Below are 15229 nucleotides of genomic sequence, written 5' to 3'. Positions count from 1 at the left end.
TCTTCCCGGACCAGGGCACGAACCCGCGTCCCCTGCATCGGCAGGCGGACTTTCAACCACTGCGCCACCAGGGAAGCCCCCTATTAATTCTTTTTTAAAATTAACTAATTATATGTAGGGATAAGAAACATTTTTATGAAAAATAACTTTTCTGAAAAATAGAGCGACGTTTTCAATTTGCCAGTCTCTTTATTGTCTGACTTAATGGAAGACAGCTGAATTCTCACAGATATTTCTGCATTCAGTCTATTGAAATATGTTGTTTTGTTTCAATGTGTGAAGAAAACCACAGATAGATGATTAGGAGTACTTAAGAGCCTTTTTAGTTCATTGAAGGTGTTCTGCTTTAATATTACAATGAAGCTCAAAAAGTAATAGGTTCTTAAAGGTTAGTTTGCAGTGTGTGTCGACCTAAGAAAATGCACAGCGTAAAAGTTTGTGAGTTAAGTTTTATTTGGGGCAAAATGAGAACTAGAGCCCAGGAGACAGCGTTTCAGGTAGCTTTGAGAAACTGCTCCACAGAGGTAGGGTGTTACATATGATATTAGTGAAGAGGGCTTTGTGTGGTCAGACACATTTTGGCAGAGGCTTGCTGCTAGTCATGAGGAGCAGATGTCACCATTAATGGTTTTAGTGCTTTTCCAGATATGAGGAGATGTAAGGATTGGGCTCATAAAATCTTCTGAAAATATCTGTCTGAAGGCCTGTTCTGCCAGTTTTTCCCAAAGCACAGAGTACCTCATTCCTCATCTCTGCCCTGAACTCCTTTCAGGGTGTGTTGAAATTCAGCAGCTACAGCAGTTTGTGACTTAATCCTTGTAGATGCAGAAGGCAAGTGCCAATTTTTAGTTGGCACAAGGAAGCTGAAACCATATCAGTCAATTTTTTTGTACTCCACTGGATTAAAATCTGTCGGTGTGTTTTGCACTTTGAATGGCTCTTTTACCCATGCATGCTTGGTAACATCATGCATTGACTCTTTGGAAAGTAGTGGTTCACGGAGTTGCAGTTCTTTCAAGTGTTGGTACAATTTATTACAATGTCAAAAAAAACCTCTCTTAATGCTACTACTGACATCATCAGTCTTTAAGTATTGGAAAGCTATCAAGTTCACAGTAGAGGGTAAGTTTTCCCAAAATTATAGACTTCACTTGAAATCTCTAATTCTTGAAGTGATAGGCACAGCTTTGCTCATTTTTAAGAAAATGTTTGTCAGATACCCGTGTCTGAATAACTAGAGTTTGTTTGTCATGCTTTCAAGTAGAAAGGTTTTCCTCCTTGAAGACAGTGGTTAAGTTCAACTTGCAGCTCATCACACAAGTGCTTTTCCTTGAGGCAAACATTGCATTTCAGTATGTGCCAGAAGTGCTTTATGCATGCTTCCATTTTGATTCACAGAATATTAAAAAGATATGTACTCAGGGCCAAAATTTAATAAAATTAATTTTTTATTGCTTCATTAAGGACAATAAGTGAAACTGACTTTTTCTTGCTAGTACAAGGTGGAAAAGAATACAGTGGATGCTTCTGCAGATTGGTAGCACTGTTATGATTCATACTAAAAGATTAGCAGTTTTACCCACCGACGGAGTAAAAAGGGCAAGTAACATGTTAATGTTGTGATGAAAGTAGTTTGGCTTTTCCCTCAGACCCTCAGAGGGTCTGAGGGACCTCCAAGGGTTGATGGATCATACTCTGAGAACCACTGCTCTGGTGTAACTTTACTTCACTTTAAGAAGATGTAGGAGTTGTCATAAATAGCAGTAGCTAAGAAAGATGTAAGCTACAGCAATATTCCTTGTCTTTTACACTTGATCTTAGCCAAATGGCCAAGAAGCAATATATTACTTTGTCTTTTAATTCTTGATTTTACTCCAGCTTTTTCGAAATTTATATAGGTTTTCTAATTAAGGAATGTTCTTAATATAAGAGTACTTATTTATGTAATCTTAAATCTTAAGGTTATTCACAACTATTACAAAATATTTGTGAACTAACAAGTCCTTTTTTGTCAATAATACCATAAATTCCTTACACTTTGCTCATTCGATTCTCACAATACCTCTGTGGTTGTTCTCTCTGAATGCTGTCTTTGTTTAATAGATTAATTGACTGTGTCCTTTCCAGAATCACACAATGGAAATAGATCCATGATTTGGTTTGAGGCTACAGTACTCATTATAGTACTTCTTACCACCAGCCATTGAAATGTAACTTAGTATTTATATTACAAGAGCCTAAATTCCAGAGTTGGATGAAATTAGATTGAAAGCCCAGCTTCTCCATTTAGTAACTTTGTGATATTGGACATGTTATTTAGCCTTTCCAGTCCTTAGTGTTCTCATCAGTAATAGCATTTATTTTATAGAGTTGTGAATGTTAAATGAAATAAATCTTTTAAAACAGACTTCAGTATGCCTAGCAGATAGGAAATGTACGTTAAGTATTCTTTTCTTTTTCTACTTATTCACTATCACTTTTTCTTTTTTCATTTAAATATTCTTTCACTTTTTGTCATTTTCTTTTTCTCTTATGTTCCCTTTCCTCTTTTCATTTCATTCTTTAATGAAGGAAGTATTTTACTAGTTAAGTAGATAACACAAATAGGATACATCCTTGTATATTTATTAGACCATCCATTGATTTCAGAAAGAATGGAAATTAGAGAAAGATCTGCATATCTACTTTAAATATGTGGAGTAAAATTAAAACACCATATTTTACATATGCCATGTGTTGTTCATAATTTCAATTATTGATTCCAACATCTTGACTCTTTCTTGTTATATTCAAAAAACATCCTGTTAGAATCCAGAGCGGTTGATCTTTCAACAGACGAAGAGGATGAAACACATCGTTCTTCAGAAAGTAAAGATGATCAGAGTTCATCTTCCAATAGCTCTAGCTCTCTGGAAGAAGAGTTTACATCACTAGGTTGGTAACTTTTGAATTTTAAGAACTTTATTTCTAATATTAGTATTTTTCTATAGCAGTGATTTTTTAAAATTTAATTTTTTTATACTGCAGGTTCTTAATTATCTGTTTCATACATATTAGTGTATATATGTCAATCCCAATCTCCCAATTCATCCCACCCCTCAACACCCCACTTTCCCCCCTTGGTGTCCTTGCGTTTGTTCTCTACATCTGTGTCACTGTTTTCCTTGCAAACCGGTTCATCTGTACCATTTCTCTAGATTCCACATATATGCATTAATATACAATATTTGTTTTTCTCTTTCTGACTTACTTCACTCTGTATGACAGTCTCTAGGTCCATGTCATATGGTAATTCTATATTTAGTTTTTGAAGGAACCTCCATATTGTTCTCCATAGTGGCTGTATCAATTTACATTCTCACCAACAGTACAAGAGTGTTCCCTTTTCTCCACACCCTCTCCAGCATGTGTTGTTTGTAGATTTTCTGATGATGCCCATTGTAACTGGCATGAGGTGATACCTCATTGTAGTTTTGATTTGCATTTCTCTAATAATTAGTGATGTTGAGCAGCTTTTCTTGTGCCTCTTGGCCATCTGTATGTCTTCTTTGGAGAAATGTCTGTTTACGTCTTCTACCATTTTTTGATTGGATTCTTTGTATCTTGCCATGATTTATGTCAAAGAGTGTTCTTCCTATGTTTTCCTCTAAGAGTTTCCCGTCTTACATCAGGTCTTTAATCCATTTTGAGTTTATTTTTGTGTGTGATGTTAGGGAGTGTTCTAATTTCATTCTTCTACATGTAGCTGTCCAGTTTTCCCAGCACCACTCGTTAAAGAGACTGTCTTTTCTCCATTGGCTTTTGATGTCATATACAAAAATTTGTCGTCAAGATCAATGTCAAAAAGCTTTATCCCTATATTTTTTTCTAATGATTTTTCAGTTTTGGCTTTTATACTCTTCTTTAATCCATTTTGAGTTAATTTTCTGTGTACGGTATAAGGATCCAGTTTCATTCGTTTGTATGTGAATATTGAGTTTTCCCAGTACCACTTATTGAAGACACTGTTCTTTATCCATTGCATGTTCTTGGCTTCCTTGTTAAATATTAGTTGGCCATCCATGCATGGGTTTATTTCTGGGCTCTCTATTCTGTCCCATTGGTCTGTGTGTCTGTTTTTATGCAAATATCATACTGCTTTGATTACTGTATCTTTGTAGTATAATCTGAAGTCAGGGAGTCTGATTCCTCCAGCTCCGTTTTTTTCCCTCAAGATTGCTTTGGCTATTTGGGGTCTTTTGTGTCTCCATACAAATTTTCAGATTTTTTGTTCTAGTTCTATAAAAAATGCTATTGGTAATTTGATAGGGATTGCATTGAATCTGTAGATTTTTTTGAGTAGTATAGTCATTTTCACAATATTGGTTCTTCCAATCCAAGAACATGGTATATCTCTCCATCTGTTTGTGTCATCTTTGATTTCTTTCATCCATGTCTTACAGTTTTCTGAGTACAGGCCTTTTACCTCCTTAGGTAAGTTTATTCCTAGGTATTCTATTCTTTTTGTTACAATGGTGAATGGGATTATTTCCTTAATTTCTCTTTCTGATATTTTGTTGTTAGTGTATAGAAATGCAAGCAATTTCTCTGCATTCATTTAGTATCCTGCAACTTTACCAAATTCATTGATTAGCTCTGGTAGTTTTCTGGTGGCATCTTTAGGATTCTCTATGTATAATATCATGTCATCTGCAAGCAGTGACAGTTTTACTACTTCTTTTCCAATTTGGATTCCTTTTATTTCGTTTTATTTTCTGATTGCCATGGCTAGGATTTCCAAAACTATGTTGAATAATAGTGGTGAGAGTGGACATCCTTGTCTTGTTCTTGATCTTAGAGGAAATGCTTTCAGTTTTTCACCATTGAGAATGATGATTGCTGTGGGTTTATCGTATATGGCCTTTATTTTGTTGAGGTAGTTTCCCTCTATGCCCACTTTCTGGAGAGTGTTTATCATAAATGGGTGTTGAATTTTGTCAGAAGCTTTTTCTGCAGCTATTAAGATGATCATATGGTTTTTATTCTTCAGTTTGTTAATGTTTTGTATCACATTGGTTGATTTGCATATATTGAAGAATCCTTGCATCCCTGGGATAAATCCCACTTGGTCATGGTGTATGGTCCTTTTAATGTGTTGTTGGATTCTGTTTGCTAGTATTTTGTTGAGGAGATTTGCATCTGTATTCATCAGTGATATTGGTCTGTAATTTTCTTTTTTTGTAGTATCTTTGTCTGGTTTTGGTATCAGGGTGATGGTGGCCTCATAGAATGAGTTTGGGAGTATTCCTTCCTCTACAATTTTTTGGAAGAGTTTGAGAAGGATGGGTGTTACCTCCTCTCTAAATGTTTGATAGAATTCACCTGTGAAACCATCTGGTCCTGGACTTTTGTTTGTTGGAAGATTTTTAGTCACAGTTTCCATTTCATTACTTGTGATTGGTGTGTTCATATTTTCTATTTCTTCCTGGTTCAGTCTTGGAAGTTTATACCTTTCTAAGAATTTGTCCATTTCTTTTAGGTTGTCCATTTTATTGGCATACATTGCATTTCTGTGGTGTCCATTGTAACTTCTCCTTTTTCATTTCTAATTTTATTGATTTGAGTTCTCTCCCTCTTTTTCTTGATGAGTCTAGCTAAAGGTTTATTAATTTTATCTTCTGAAAGAACCACCTTTTAGTTTTATTGATCTTTGCTATTGTTTTTTTGTTTCTATTTCATTTATTTCTGCTCTGATCTTTATGATTTCTTTCCTTCTACTAACTTTGGGTTTTGTTTGTTCTTCTTTCTCTAGTTCTTTTAAGTGTAAAGTTAGATTGTTTGGGATTTTTTTTGTTTCTTGAGGTAGGATTATATTGCTATAAACTTCCCTCCTAGAACTGCGTTTGCTGCATTCCAGAGGTTTTGGATCGTCATGTTTTCGTTGTCATTCATCTCTAGGTATTTTTGATTTCCTCTTTGATTCCTTCAGTGATCCCTTGGTTATTTAATAATGTATTGTTTAGCCTCCATGTATTTGTGTTTTTTACGGTATTTTTCCTGTAATTTATTTCTTATGTCATAGCATTGAGGTCAGAAAAGACGCTTGATATGATTTCCGTTTTCTTAAATTTACCGAGGCTTGATATGTGACCGAAGATGTGATCTATCCTGGAGAATGTTCTGCGCGCACTTGAGAAGAAAGTATACTCTGCTGTTTTTGAATGGAATGTCCTATAAATATCAATTAAATCTATCTGGTCTATTGTGTCATTTAAAGCTTGTGTTTCCTCATTAATTTTCTGTCTGGATGATCTGTCCATTGGTGTACATGAGGTGTTAAAGTCCCCCACTATTATTGTGTTGCTGTCAATTTCCTCTTTTATAGCTGTTAGCTTTTGCATTATGTATTGAGGTGCTCCCATGTTGGGTGCATGTATGTTTATAATTGTTATGTCTTCATCTTGGATTGATCCCTTGATCATTATGTAGTGTCCTTCCTTGTGTCTCGTAACATTCTTTATTTTAAAGTCTATTTTATTTGAAATGAGTATTGCTACTCCAGCTTCTTTTGATTTCCATTCGCATGGAATATCTTTTTCCATCCCTTCGCTTTCAGTCTGTTATGTGTCCCGAGGACTGAAGGAGGTCTCTTGTGGACAGCATATACTTGGATCTTGTTTTTGTATCCATACAGCAAGCCTGTGTCTTTTCGTAGGAGCATTTAATCCATTCACATTTAAGGTAATTATCAATATGTATGTTACTGTTACTATTTTCATACTTGTTTTGGGTTTGTTTTCATAGGTCCTTTCTTCTCTTGTGTTTCACACTTAGAGAAGTTCCTTTAGCATTTGTTGTAGAGCTGGTTTGGTGGTGCTGAATTCTCTTAGCTTTTGCTTGTCTGTAAAGCTTTTGATTTCTCTGTTGAATCTGAATGAGATTTTTGCAGGTAGAGGAGTCTTGGTTGTAGGGTTCTTCCCTTTCATCACTTGAAATGTATTGTGCCCCTCCCTTCTGGCTTGTACACTTTCTGCTGAGAAATCAGCTGTTAACCTTACGGGAGCTCCCTTGTATGTTATTTGTCATTTTTGCCTTGTTAATTTTAATAATTTTTCTTTGTCTTTAATTTTTTTCAATTTGATTGCTATGTGTCTCGGCATGTTTCTCCTTGGCTTTATCCTGCCTGGGACTCTCTGCGCTTCCTGGACTTGGGTGGCTATTTCCTTTCCCATGTTAGGGAAGTTTTCGACTATTATCTCTTCAAATATTTTCTCAGGTCCTTTCTCTCTCTCTTCTCCTTCTGGGACCCTTATAACATCAATGTTGGTGTGTTTAATGTTGTCCCAGAGGTCTCTTAGGTTGTCTTCATTTCTTTTCATTCATTTTTCTTTAGTCTGTTCTGTGGTATTGAATTCCACCATTCTGTCGTCTTCCAGGTCACTTATCCGTTCTTCTGCCTCACTTATTCTGCTATTGATTCCTTCTAGTGTATCTTTCATTTAAGTTATTGTATTGTTCATGTCTGTTTTTTCTTTAATTCTTTTAGGTGTTTGTTCTTTCAGTTCTTCTAGGTCTTTGTTAAATATTCTTTTCATTTTCTTGATCTTTGTCTCCATTCTTTTTCCGAGGCCCTGGATCATCTTCACTGTCATTATTCTGAATTCCTTTTCTGGAAGGTTGCCTATCTCCACTTCATTTAGTTGTTTTTCTGGGGTTTTATCTTGATCCTTCATCTGGTACATAGTCCTCTTCCTTTTCATTTTGTCTCTCTGTGAATGTGGTTTTCATTCCACAGGCTGCAGGATTGTAGTTCTTCTTGCTTCTGCTGTCTGTCCTCTGGTGGATGAGGCTATCCAAGAGGCTTGTGCAAGCTTCCTGATGGGAAGGACTGTTGGGTAGAGCTGGGTGTTGCTCTGGTAGGCAGAGCTCAGTAAAACTTTAATCCGCTTGTCTGCTGATGGGTGGGGCTCAGTTCCCTCCCTGTTAGTTGTTTGACCTGAGGTGACCCAGCACTGGAGGCTACAGTCTCTTTGGTGGGGCTAATGGCAGACTCCGGAACGCTCATGCCAAGGAGTACTTCCCAGAACTTCTGCTGCCAGTGTCTTTGTCCCTGCGGTGAGCCACAGCCACCCCTGCCTCTGCAGGAGACCCTCCAACACTAGTAGGTAGGTCTGGTTCAGTCTCCTCTGGGGTCACTGCTTCTTCCCCCTGGGTCCTTATGTGCACACTACTTTGTGTGTGCCCTCCAAGAGTGGGGTCTCTGTTTCCCCCAGTCCTGTTGAAGTCCTGCAGTCAAATCCCACTAGCCTTCAAAGTCTGATCCCTGGGAATTCCTCCTCCCTTTGCCAGACCCCCAGGTTGGGAAACCTGATGTGGGGCTCAGAACCTTCACTCCAGTGGGTGGACTTCTGTGGTATAATTGTTCTCCAGTTTGTGAGTCACCCACCCAGTGGTTATGGGATTTGATTTTATTGTGATTGCGCCCCACCTCCCATCTCATTGTGGCTTTTCCTTTGTCTTTTGATGTGGTTTATCATTTTTGGTGAGTTCCAGTGTCTTCCTGTCAAGGATTGTTCAGCAGTTAGTTGTGATTCCGGTGCTCTCATAAGAGGGAGTGAGCACACGTCCTTGTACTCCACCATCTTGAACCAATCTCCTATACCAGTGATTCTTATTATTAATAAACTCTAGTGAAGTGTGGGGCAAATAAGTCATTACTAAAGATTGTCAAGGGACCAAAATTGGCTGCACGGTTCCATTACATAACATGCCCACGGTCAGATGGCTTTTAATAGGCAGAGCTACGATTCCAGCCCAGGGAATCTGCTCCAGAGCCTAGGTTCTTAACCACTGTGCTATACTGGGTGATTCATGCCAGTATCTAAACATGGTAAGAATTTGTCTGTGAGGATGTTTCAGGTATAGGATGTAGCATATATAAAACCCTAGGGAAGATAACATAGCATGTGCAGAGAACTAAAAAGTAGTTGTTGGACTGAAAAATACTTGGTTTAAATTTAATAAAGAAGAACAAAAAGAAAGCAGAGGGACCGACTGGAGTCAAATAATACAGGGTTTTAAGGGAACTACTGAAAATTTTATGCAAATAGATGACATGACCATTTTTGTGTTTTAGAAAGATAAATCCAGTTCGGGGGTTGGCAGATTACCACCTGTGGGCCAAATGTGGCCCACTATCTGCTTTTGTGAATGAAATTTTATTAAAGCCATGCTCATTCAATTATGTATTGTCTTTGGCTGCTTTTGCACTACAATGGCAGAGCTAAGAAGTTGTAACAGAGACTTGATGGCCCCAAAAGCCAGAAATATTTATTGGCCTTCTACTCTAGCTCAAGGGTTCTTAACTTGTCTTGTGCTGTGGACTCTTTTCAGTCTCATGAAGCCTTAGACCCCTTCTGAGGAAAACAAAGTAAAATGTATAGCTTTATAAAGGAAACATTAATTTGAAATATAATTGTTAAAATATTTTTTAAAGATTTGTAGTATAGTAGTAATTGCTTTATTAACATGTGAAATAACAGGAACCAGAAGCTCTTCTAATTTTTTTTCTTAAACAAGTTCATAAGCTACAGAAGTAATTAGTGGTGAAGCCAGTATTAAGAATTGAAGCCTAGTAGACAAGTGAAGCTTTGTCTAGACTCTAGGTACAGTGCTGTCCAATAAAACTTTCTGTGAAGTTTCTGTATCTTCACAGTCTAGTACATTAGCCACTAGCCACATGTATCTATAGAGTTCTTGAAATGTGGCTAGTGTGACTAAGGAACTGGACTTTTAATTTACTTAAATTTAAATAGTCACATATGGCTGGTGGTTACAGTACTGAACAGTGGTGCTGAAGAAGATGGCAGATTAGACAGTGTAAGGCAGTAATTGTAAAGTGTTGGTAGCATTGGGAACCTAAGGAGAAAATGCAGTGTTTGGAAATATGTAGGATAGTTTTAAATTATCATAGTGCCTGAGGTGTTGCTGGCATGTAGTGCCCTGAAGGCAAGAGATGATAAAGATAAAGAATGTGGGACAGTTTATGAGGGTGAAGAATTGTCCCTCCTCTGAAGCCCCTTTGAGAAACACTGATTGAAAGATGAAAACTTGTCCTGTAAGGAACACTTTGTGTTTTTTTTTTCTTTTTTTCTGGAGAGGAAAAGAGCAAGAAGGAATGAGATGTTTAAGGACTGGTATGTAGAAGATGGAGTGCATTTTTTTGTTGTTGTTCAGATGATAGAACTCTTAGAATGATCCAGTACTGGAATATCGGCCTTGAGATGTGCACTGTTGCAGAGACTGCTTACCAGTTGGGCATGATATTAACCTTTATTCTTTTTTTTTAAATTGAAGTATAGTTGATTTACAATATTGTATTAGTTTCAGGTGTACAGCAAACTGATTCAGTTATATATATACTTTTCAGATTATTTTCCATTATAGGTTATTATAAGATATTGAATGTAGTTCTCTGTGCTGTACAGTAGGTCCTTGTTGTTTATTTTATGTATAGTAGTTTGTATCTATTAATCCCATACTCATAATTTATCCCTCCCCCTCACCCTTTCCCCTCTGGTAAACATAAGTTTTTTCCAATGTCTGTGAGTCTTTTTTTGTTCTGTTCTTGCCTCCTTTGTCATAGATTAATTGACAGTAGTTGTGTGTATTTATTTCTAGGCTCTCTATTGTTTTCCATTGATCTATATATCTTCTTTTGTGCCAATACCATGCTGTTTTGATTACTGTAGCTCTATAGGACTGTCTGAAGTCTGGGAGAGTTATGCTTCCAGCTTTCTTCTTTCTCCTCAGGATTGCTTTGGCAATTCTGGGTATTTTGTGGTTCCGTATAAATTTTAGGATTATTTGTTCTAGTTCTGTGAAAAATGTCATGGGCAATTTGATAGGGATTGCATTAAATCTGTAGATTGCCTTGTATGGCCATTTTAACAATATTATTTCTTCCAATCCAAGAGCAGGTGATATCTTTCCATTTCTTTGAATCATCATCAATTTCCTGTATTACTGTTTTATATATAGTTCTTAACATATAGGTCTTTCACCTCCTTAGTTAGGTTTTTTCCTAGGATTTTTTTTTTGGAATTTTTTTTTGATGTGATTTTAAATGGGTTTGTTTTTTTACTTTCTTTTTCTGATATTTCATTGTTAAAGAGATGCAACATATTTGTGTATATTAATCTTGTATCCTGGCTATCTTGCTGAATTTATTTATTCTAATAGTTTTTATGAGGAATCTTTATGGTTTTCTGTATAGAGTATCATGTCATCTATGTATAATGACAGTTTTATCTCTTATGTTCCAGTTTGGATACATTTTATTTCTTGTCCGATTGCTGTGGCTAGGACTGCCAAAACTATGTTGAATAGAAGTGGTAAGATATTTATCTTTCTCTGTGTGACTGACTTCACTTAGTATGGTAATCTCCAGGTCCATCCATGTTGCTGCAAATGGCATTATTTCATTCTTTTCAATAAATATCGCAAATATCATATGATATCACTTATATGCGGAATCTAAAAAAAAGATACAAATGAACTTATTTACAAAACAGTGTCACAGACTTAGAGAATGAACTTATGGTTACCAGTGGAGAAGGGTGGGAGGGAGGGATAGATTGAGAGTTTGGGATTGACAAGTACACACTGCTATATTTAAAATAGATAACCAACAAAGACCTACTGAATAGCACAGGGAACTCTGCTCAATGCTCTGTAATAACCTAAATGGGAAAAAAATTTGAAGAAGAATAGATACATGTATATGTATAACTGAATTATTTTGCTGTATGTCTGAAATTAACACAACATTATTAATCAACTATACTCCAGTATAAAATAATAGACACAATTCTTATTTGCATTCCTTATAGAAAAATCAAGTACACATAGCACTGCTGCCTAGAATCATTACATTTCTTAAAAATATAAGCAGAATTAAATCTTTCATGATTATTTTATGAGATGGTAATATATTTTTCTCCTTTGACCCAAGTACTTGGTAATGTATTGGAATAAATTCTGGAATGTATACTGACTAAGAAAAATAAAAGTGGTAAGAGTGGCATCCTTGTTCAGAATTTAGTGGGAAGGCATTCAGCTTTTCACCATTGAGTATTATATAGGTTGTGGGTTTGTCATAAATAGCTTTTATTATGTTAAGATATGTTCCCTCTATACCCACTTTGGTGAGAGTTTTTATAATGAATGGGTGTTGAAGTTTGTCAGATGCTTTTTTATGCATCTATTGAGACAGTCATGTGATTTGGGGCTTTCCTTTTGTCAATGTGGTATATCACATTGATTGATTTGTGTATGTTGAACCATCCTTGTGACCCTGGGATGAATCCAGCCTGATCATGGTATATAATCTTTTTTATGTATTGTTGGATTTGATTTGCTAATATTTTGTTGAGGATTTTTGCATCGATGTTCATCAAAGATACTGGCCTATAATTTTCTTTTTTTTTGTAGTGTCTTTGTCTGGTTTTGGTAACAGGGTGATGGTGGCTTCATAGAATGAATTTGGGAGTGTTCCCTCGTCTTCAGTCTTTTGGAAGAGTTTGAGAAGGATAAGTATAAGTTCCTCATTGTGTGTTTTGGTAGAATTCCCCTGTGAAGCCATCAGGTCCTGGGCTTTTGTTTGTAGGGAGTGTTTTTATTACCAGTTCTATTTCACTTCTAGTGATCAGTCTGTTCAAAGTATGTGTATCTTCTTGATTCAGTTTTGGCAGACTGTATGTTTCTAGAAACTTGTTCATTCCTTCTTGGTTGTCCAATTTGTTGGCATATAATTGTTCATAGTATTCTCATGATTTTTTGTATTTTTGTGCTATCAGTGTTATTTCTCCTCTTCCATTTCTTATTTTATTTATTTGGTTCCTCTCTCTTTTCCTCTTGGTGAGCCTGGCTAGAGGTTTGTCGATTTTGTTTATCTTTTAAAAAAACCAGCTCTTGGTTTTATTGATCTTTTCTATTTTTTTTGATCTCTGTTTTATTTATGTTCTCTCCGATCTTTATTATTTCCTTCCTTCTGCTGACTTTGGGTTTTGTTTGTTCTTTTTCTGATTCCTTTAAGTGGTAGGTTAGGTTGTTTATTTGAGAATTTTCTTGTTTCTTGAGGAAGGATTGTATCACTATCAACTTTCCTCCTAGAACTGCTTTGCTGTATTCCATAGATTTTATATGGTTGTGTTTTCATTGTCATTTGTCTTGAGGTATTTTCTGACTTCTTTTATTTCATTGTTGATGCATTGGTTTTTTATTACTGTGTTGTTTAGTCTCCATGTGTTTGTTCTTTTCCCATTTTTCTGTCTTTGGTTGATTTCTACTTTCCTACCAGTATGGTCAGAAATGCTTAAAATACTTTCTATACTCTTAAAATTTTTGAGGCTTGTTTTGTGCCCCAGTATGTGGTTAACCCTACTGAATGTTCCATGTTCACTTGAAAAGAATGTGTATTCTGCTTTTTTTGGCTGTAGTGTCCTGTAGAAATCAATTAAGTCCAACTGGTCTGTTGTGTCATTTAGGTCCTCTGTTGCCTTATTGATTTGCTGTCTGGAAGGTCTGTCCATTGATGTCAGTGGGGTATTAAAGTCTCCCTCTATTACTGTATTCCTGTCAATTTCTCCCTTAGTGTCTGTTAGTATTTGCTTTATATACTTAGGTGCTCCTATATTGGGTACATATATGTTAATGAGTGTAATACCCTCTTCTTGTATTGATCCCTTTTTCATTATATAATGTTCTTTGTCTTTATGGCCTTTGTTTTAAAGTCTGTTTTGTCTGATATGAGTATTGCTACTACCACTTTCTCGTCGTTTCCATTTGCATGGAATATCTTTTTCCATCCCCTCATTTTGTATCTGTGTGTGTCTTCCACCCTGATGTGAGTCTCTGGTAGGCATCATATTATGGCTTCTTGTTTTCTTATGCAACCTGCCCCTCTGTGTCTTTTAATCAGAGCATATAGTCCATTGACATTGAAAGTAATTATTGATAGGTATGTATTGGTTGCCATCTTAAACCTTGTTTTCCAGTTATTTTTGTAGTTCTTTTCTGTTTCTTTTTTTGTTTTTCCTTTTGTAGTTTGATGGTTTTCTTTTATATTATGCTTGAGTTCCTTTCTTTTTGGTTTTTGTGAATCGATTGTATGTTTTAAATTTGTGGTTACCATGGGGTTCAAGTATGTTGACCCATAACTGTACTTGCTTTAAAGTGATAGTCACATAAGTTCAAACACATTGTAAAAAAAAACTACATCTTTAGAGTCCCCCTCTCTCACATTTTTAAATTTTGATGTCATATTTTACATTTTCATGCTTGTTCTTTTGCTGTTCATTGTAGTTATAATTGCTTTTACAAAAATATTTTTAATTATTGTTTTTTAATCTATGTACTAGCTTATTTAAGTGGTCTTCAATCCTTTTATATATTGGCTTTCCCATTGTGATTTTCCCTTACCTATAGATTCTTGTTTCTCTTTTATTTAGAGAAGACCTTTCAATATTTCTTCTAAAGTAGATTTAGTAATACTGAATTCTTTTAGTTTTTGCTTGTCTGAGAAATTCTTTCTCTCTCCTTCTATTCTAAATGATAATCTTGCTGGGTAGAATGTCCTAGGTTGCAGGGTTTTCCCTTTCAGGACTTTGAATATATCATGCCACTCCCTTCTGGCCTGCAGAGTTTCTGCAGAGAAATCAATTGATAGCCTTATGGTGGTTCCCTTGTAATTAACTCTTTGTTTTTCTCTTGCTAGTTTTAGAATCCTCTCTTTAACTTTTGCCATTTTAATTATGATGTATCTTTGTGTGGGTCACTTTGGGTTCATCTTGTTTGGGACCCTCTGTGCTTCCTGTGCCTGGATATCTGTTTTCTTCTTCAAGGTTTGGGATGTTTTCAGCCATAATTTCTTCAAATATATTTTCAATCCCCATTTTTCTCTCTTCTCCTTATGGAACCTCTATTATGCATAGTTTGGCATGCTTTATATTATCACATAGTTCTTATATGTTATCTTCATATTCTGTTCATTTGTGTTTCTGTCTGCTGTTCTGATTGAATGATTTCCATTATTCTGTCTTCTAGATCAGTTACATGTTCTGTGTTATTTAGTTTGCTATTCATTGCTTCTAGATTGGTTTTTATCTCAGCAGTTGAGTTGTCTAATTTTGATTTGGGTCATCTTCATAGTTTCTAGTTCCTTGTTACAGTGCTTTGCATTTCTATTGAT

General features: G+C 35.8%; 1 protein-coding gene across 6 annotated transcripts in view; it reads left to right on the top strand.

Moving 5' to 3' along the window:
• GCFC2 (GC-rich sequence DNA-binding factor 2) overlaps window positions 1–15229 on the top strand; it is a 75098-nt gene that overhangs the window by 1989 nt on the left and 57880 nt on the right. For 2 of the 6 annotated variants that reach the window (XM_028496852.2, XM_028496850.2), the window contains exons 2-3: window positions 2809–2934; window positions 11304–11372. The exons of 2 other annotated variants lie outside the window; for them this stretch is intronic. In XM_028496852.2, the coding sequence (XP_028352653.1) occupies window positions 2809–2934; window positions 11304–11372 (195 nt within the window). The remainder of the gene's footprint in view (window positions 1–2808; window positions 2935–11303; window positions 11373–15229) is intronic. 2 more of the 6 variants (XM_007119317.4, XM_007119315.4) reach the window with 1 other exon arrangement.

Source organism: Physeter macrocephalus, chromosome 12 (genome assembly GCF_002837175.3).
Source record: "Physeter macrocephalus isolate SW-GA chromosome 12, ASM283717v5, whole genome shotgun sequence".
NCBI classification, from domain to species: Eukaryota; Metazoa; Chordata; class Mammalia; order Artiodactyla; family Physeteridae; genus Physeter; species Physeter macrocephalus.
This window is presented reverse-complemented; position numbering and strand designations above follow the sequence as displayed.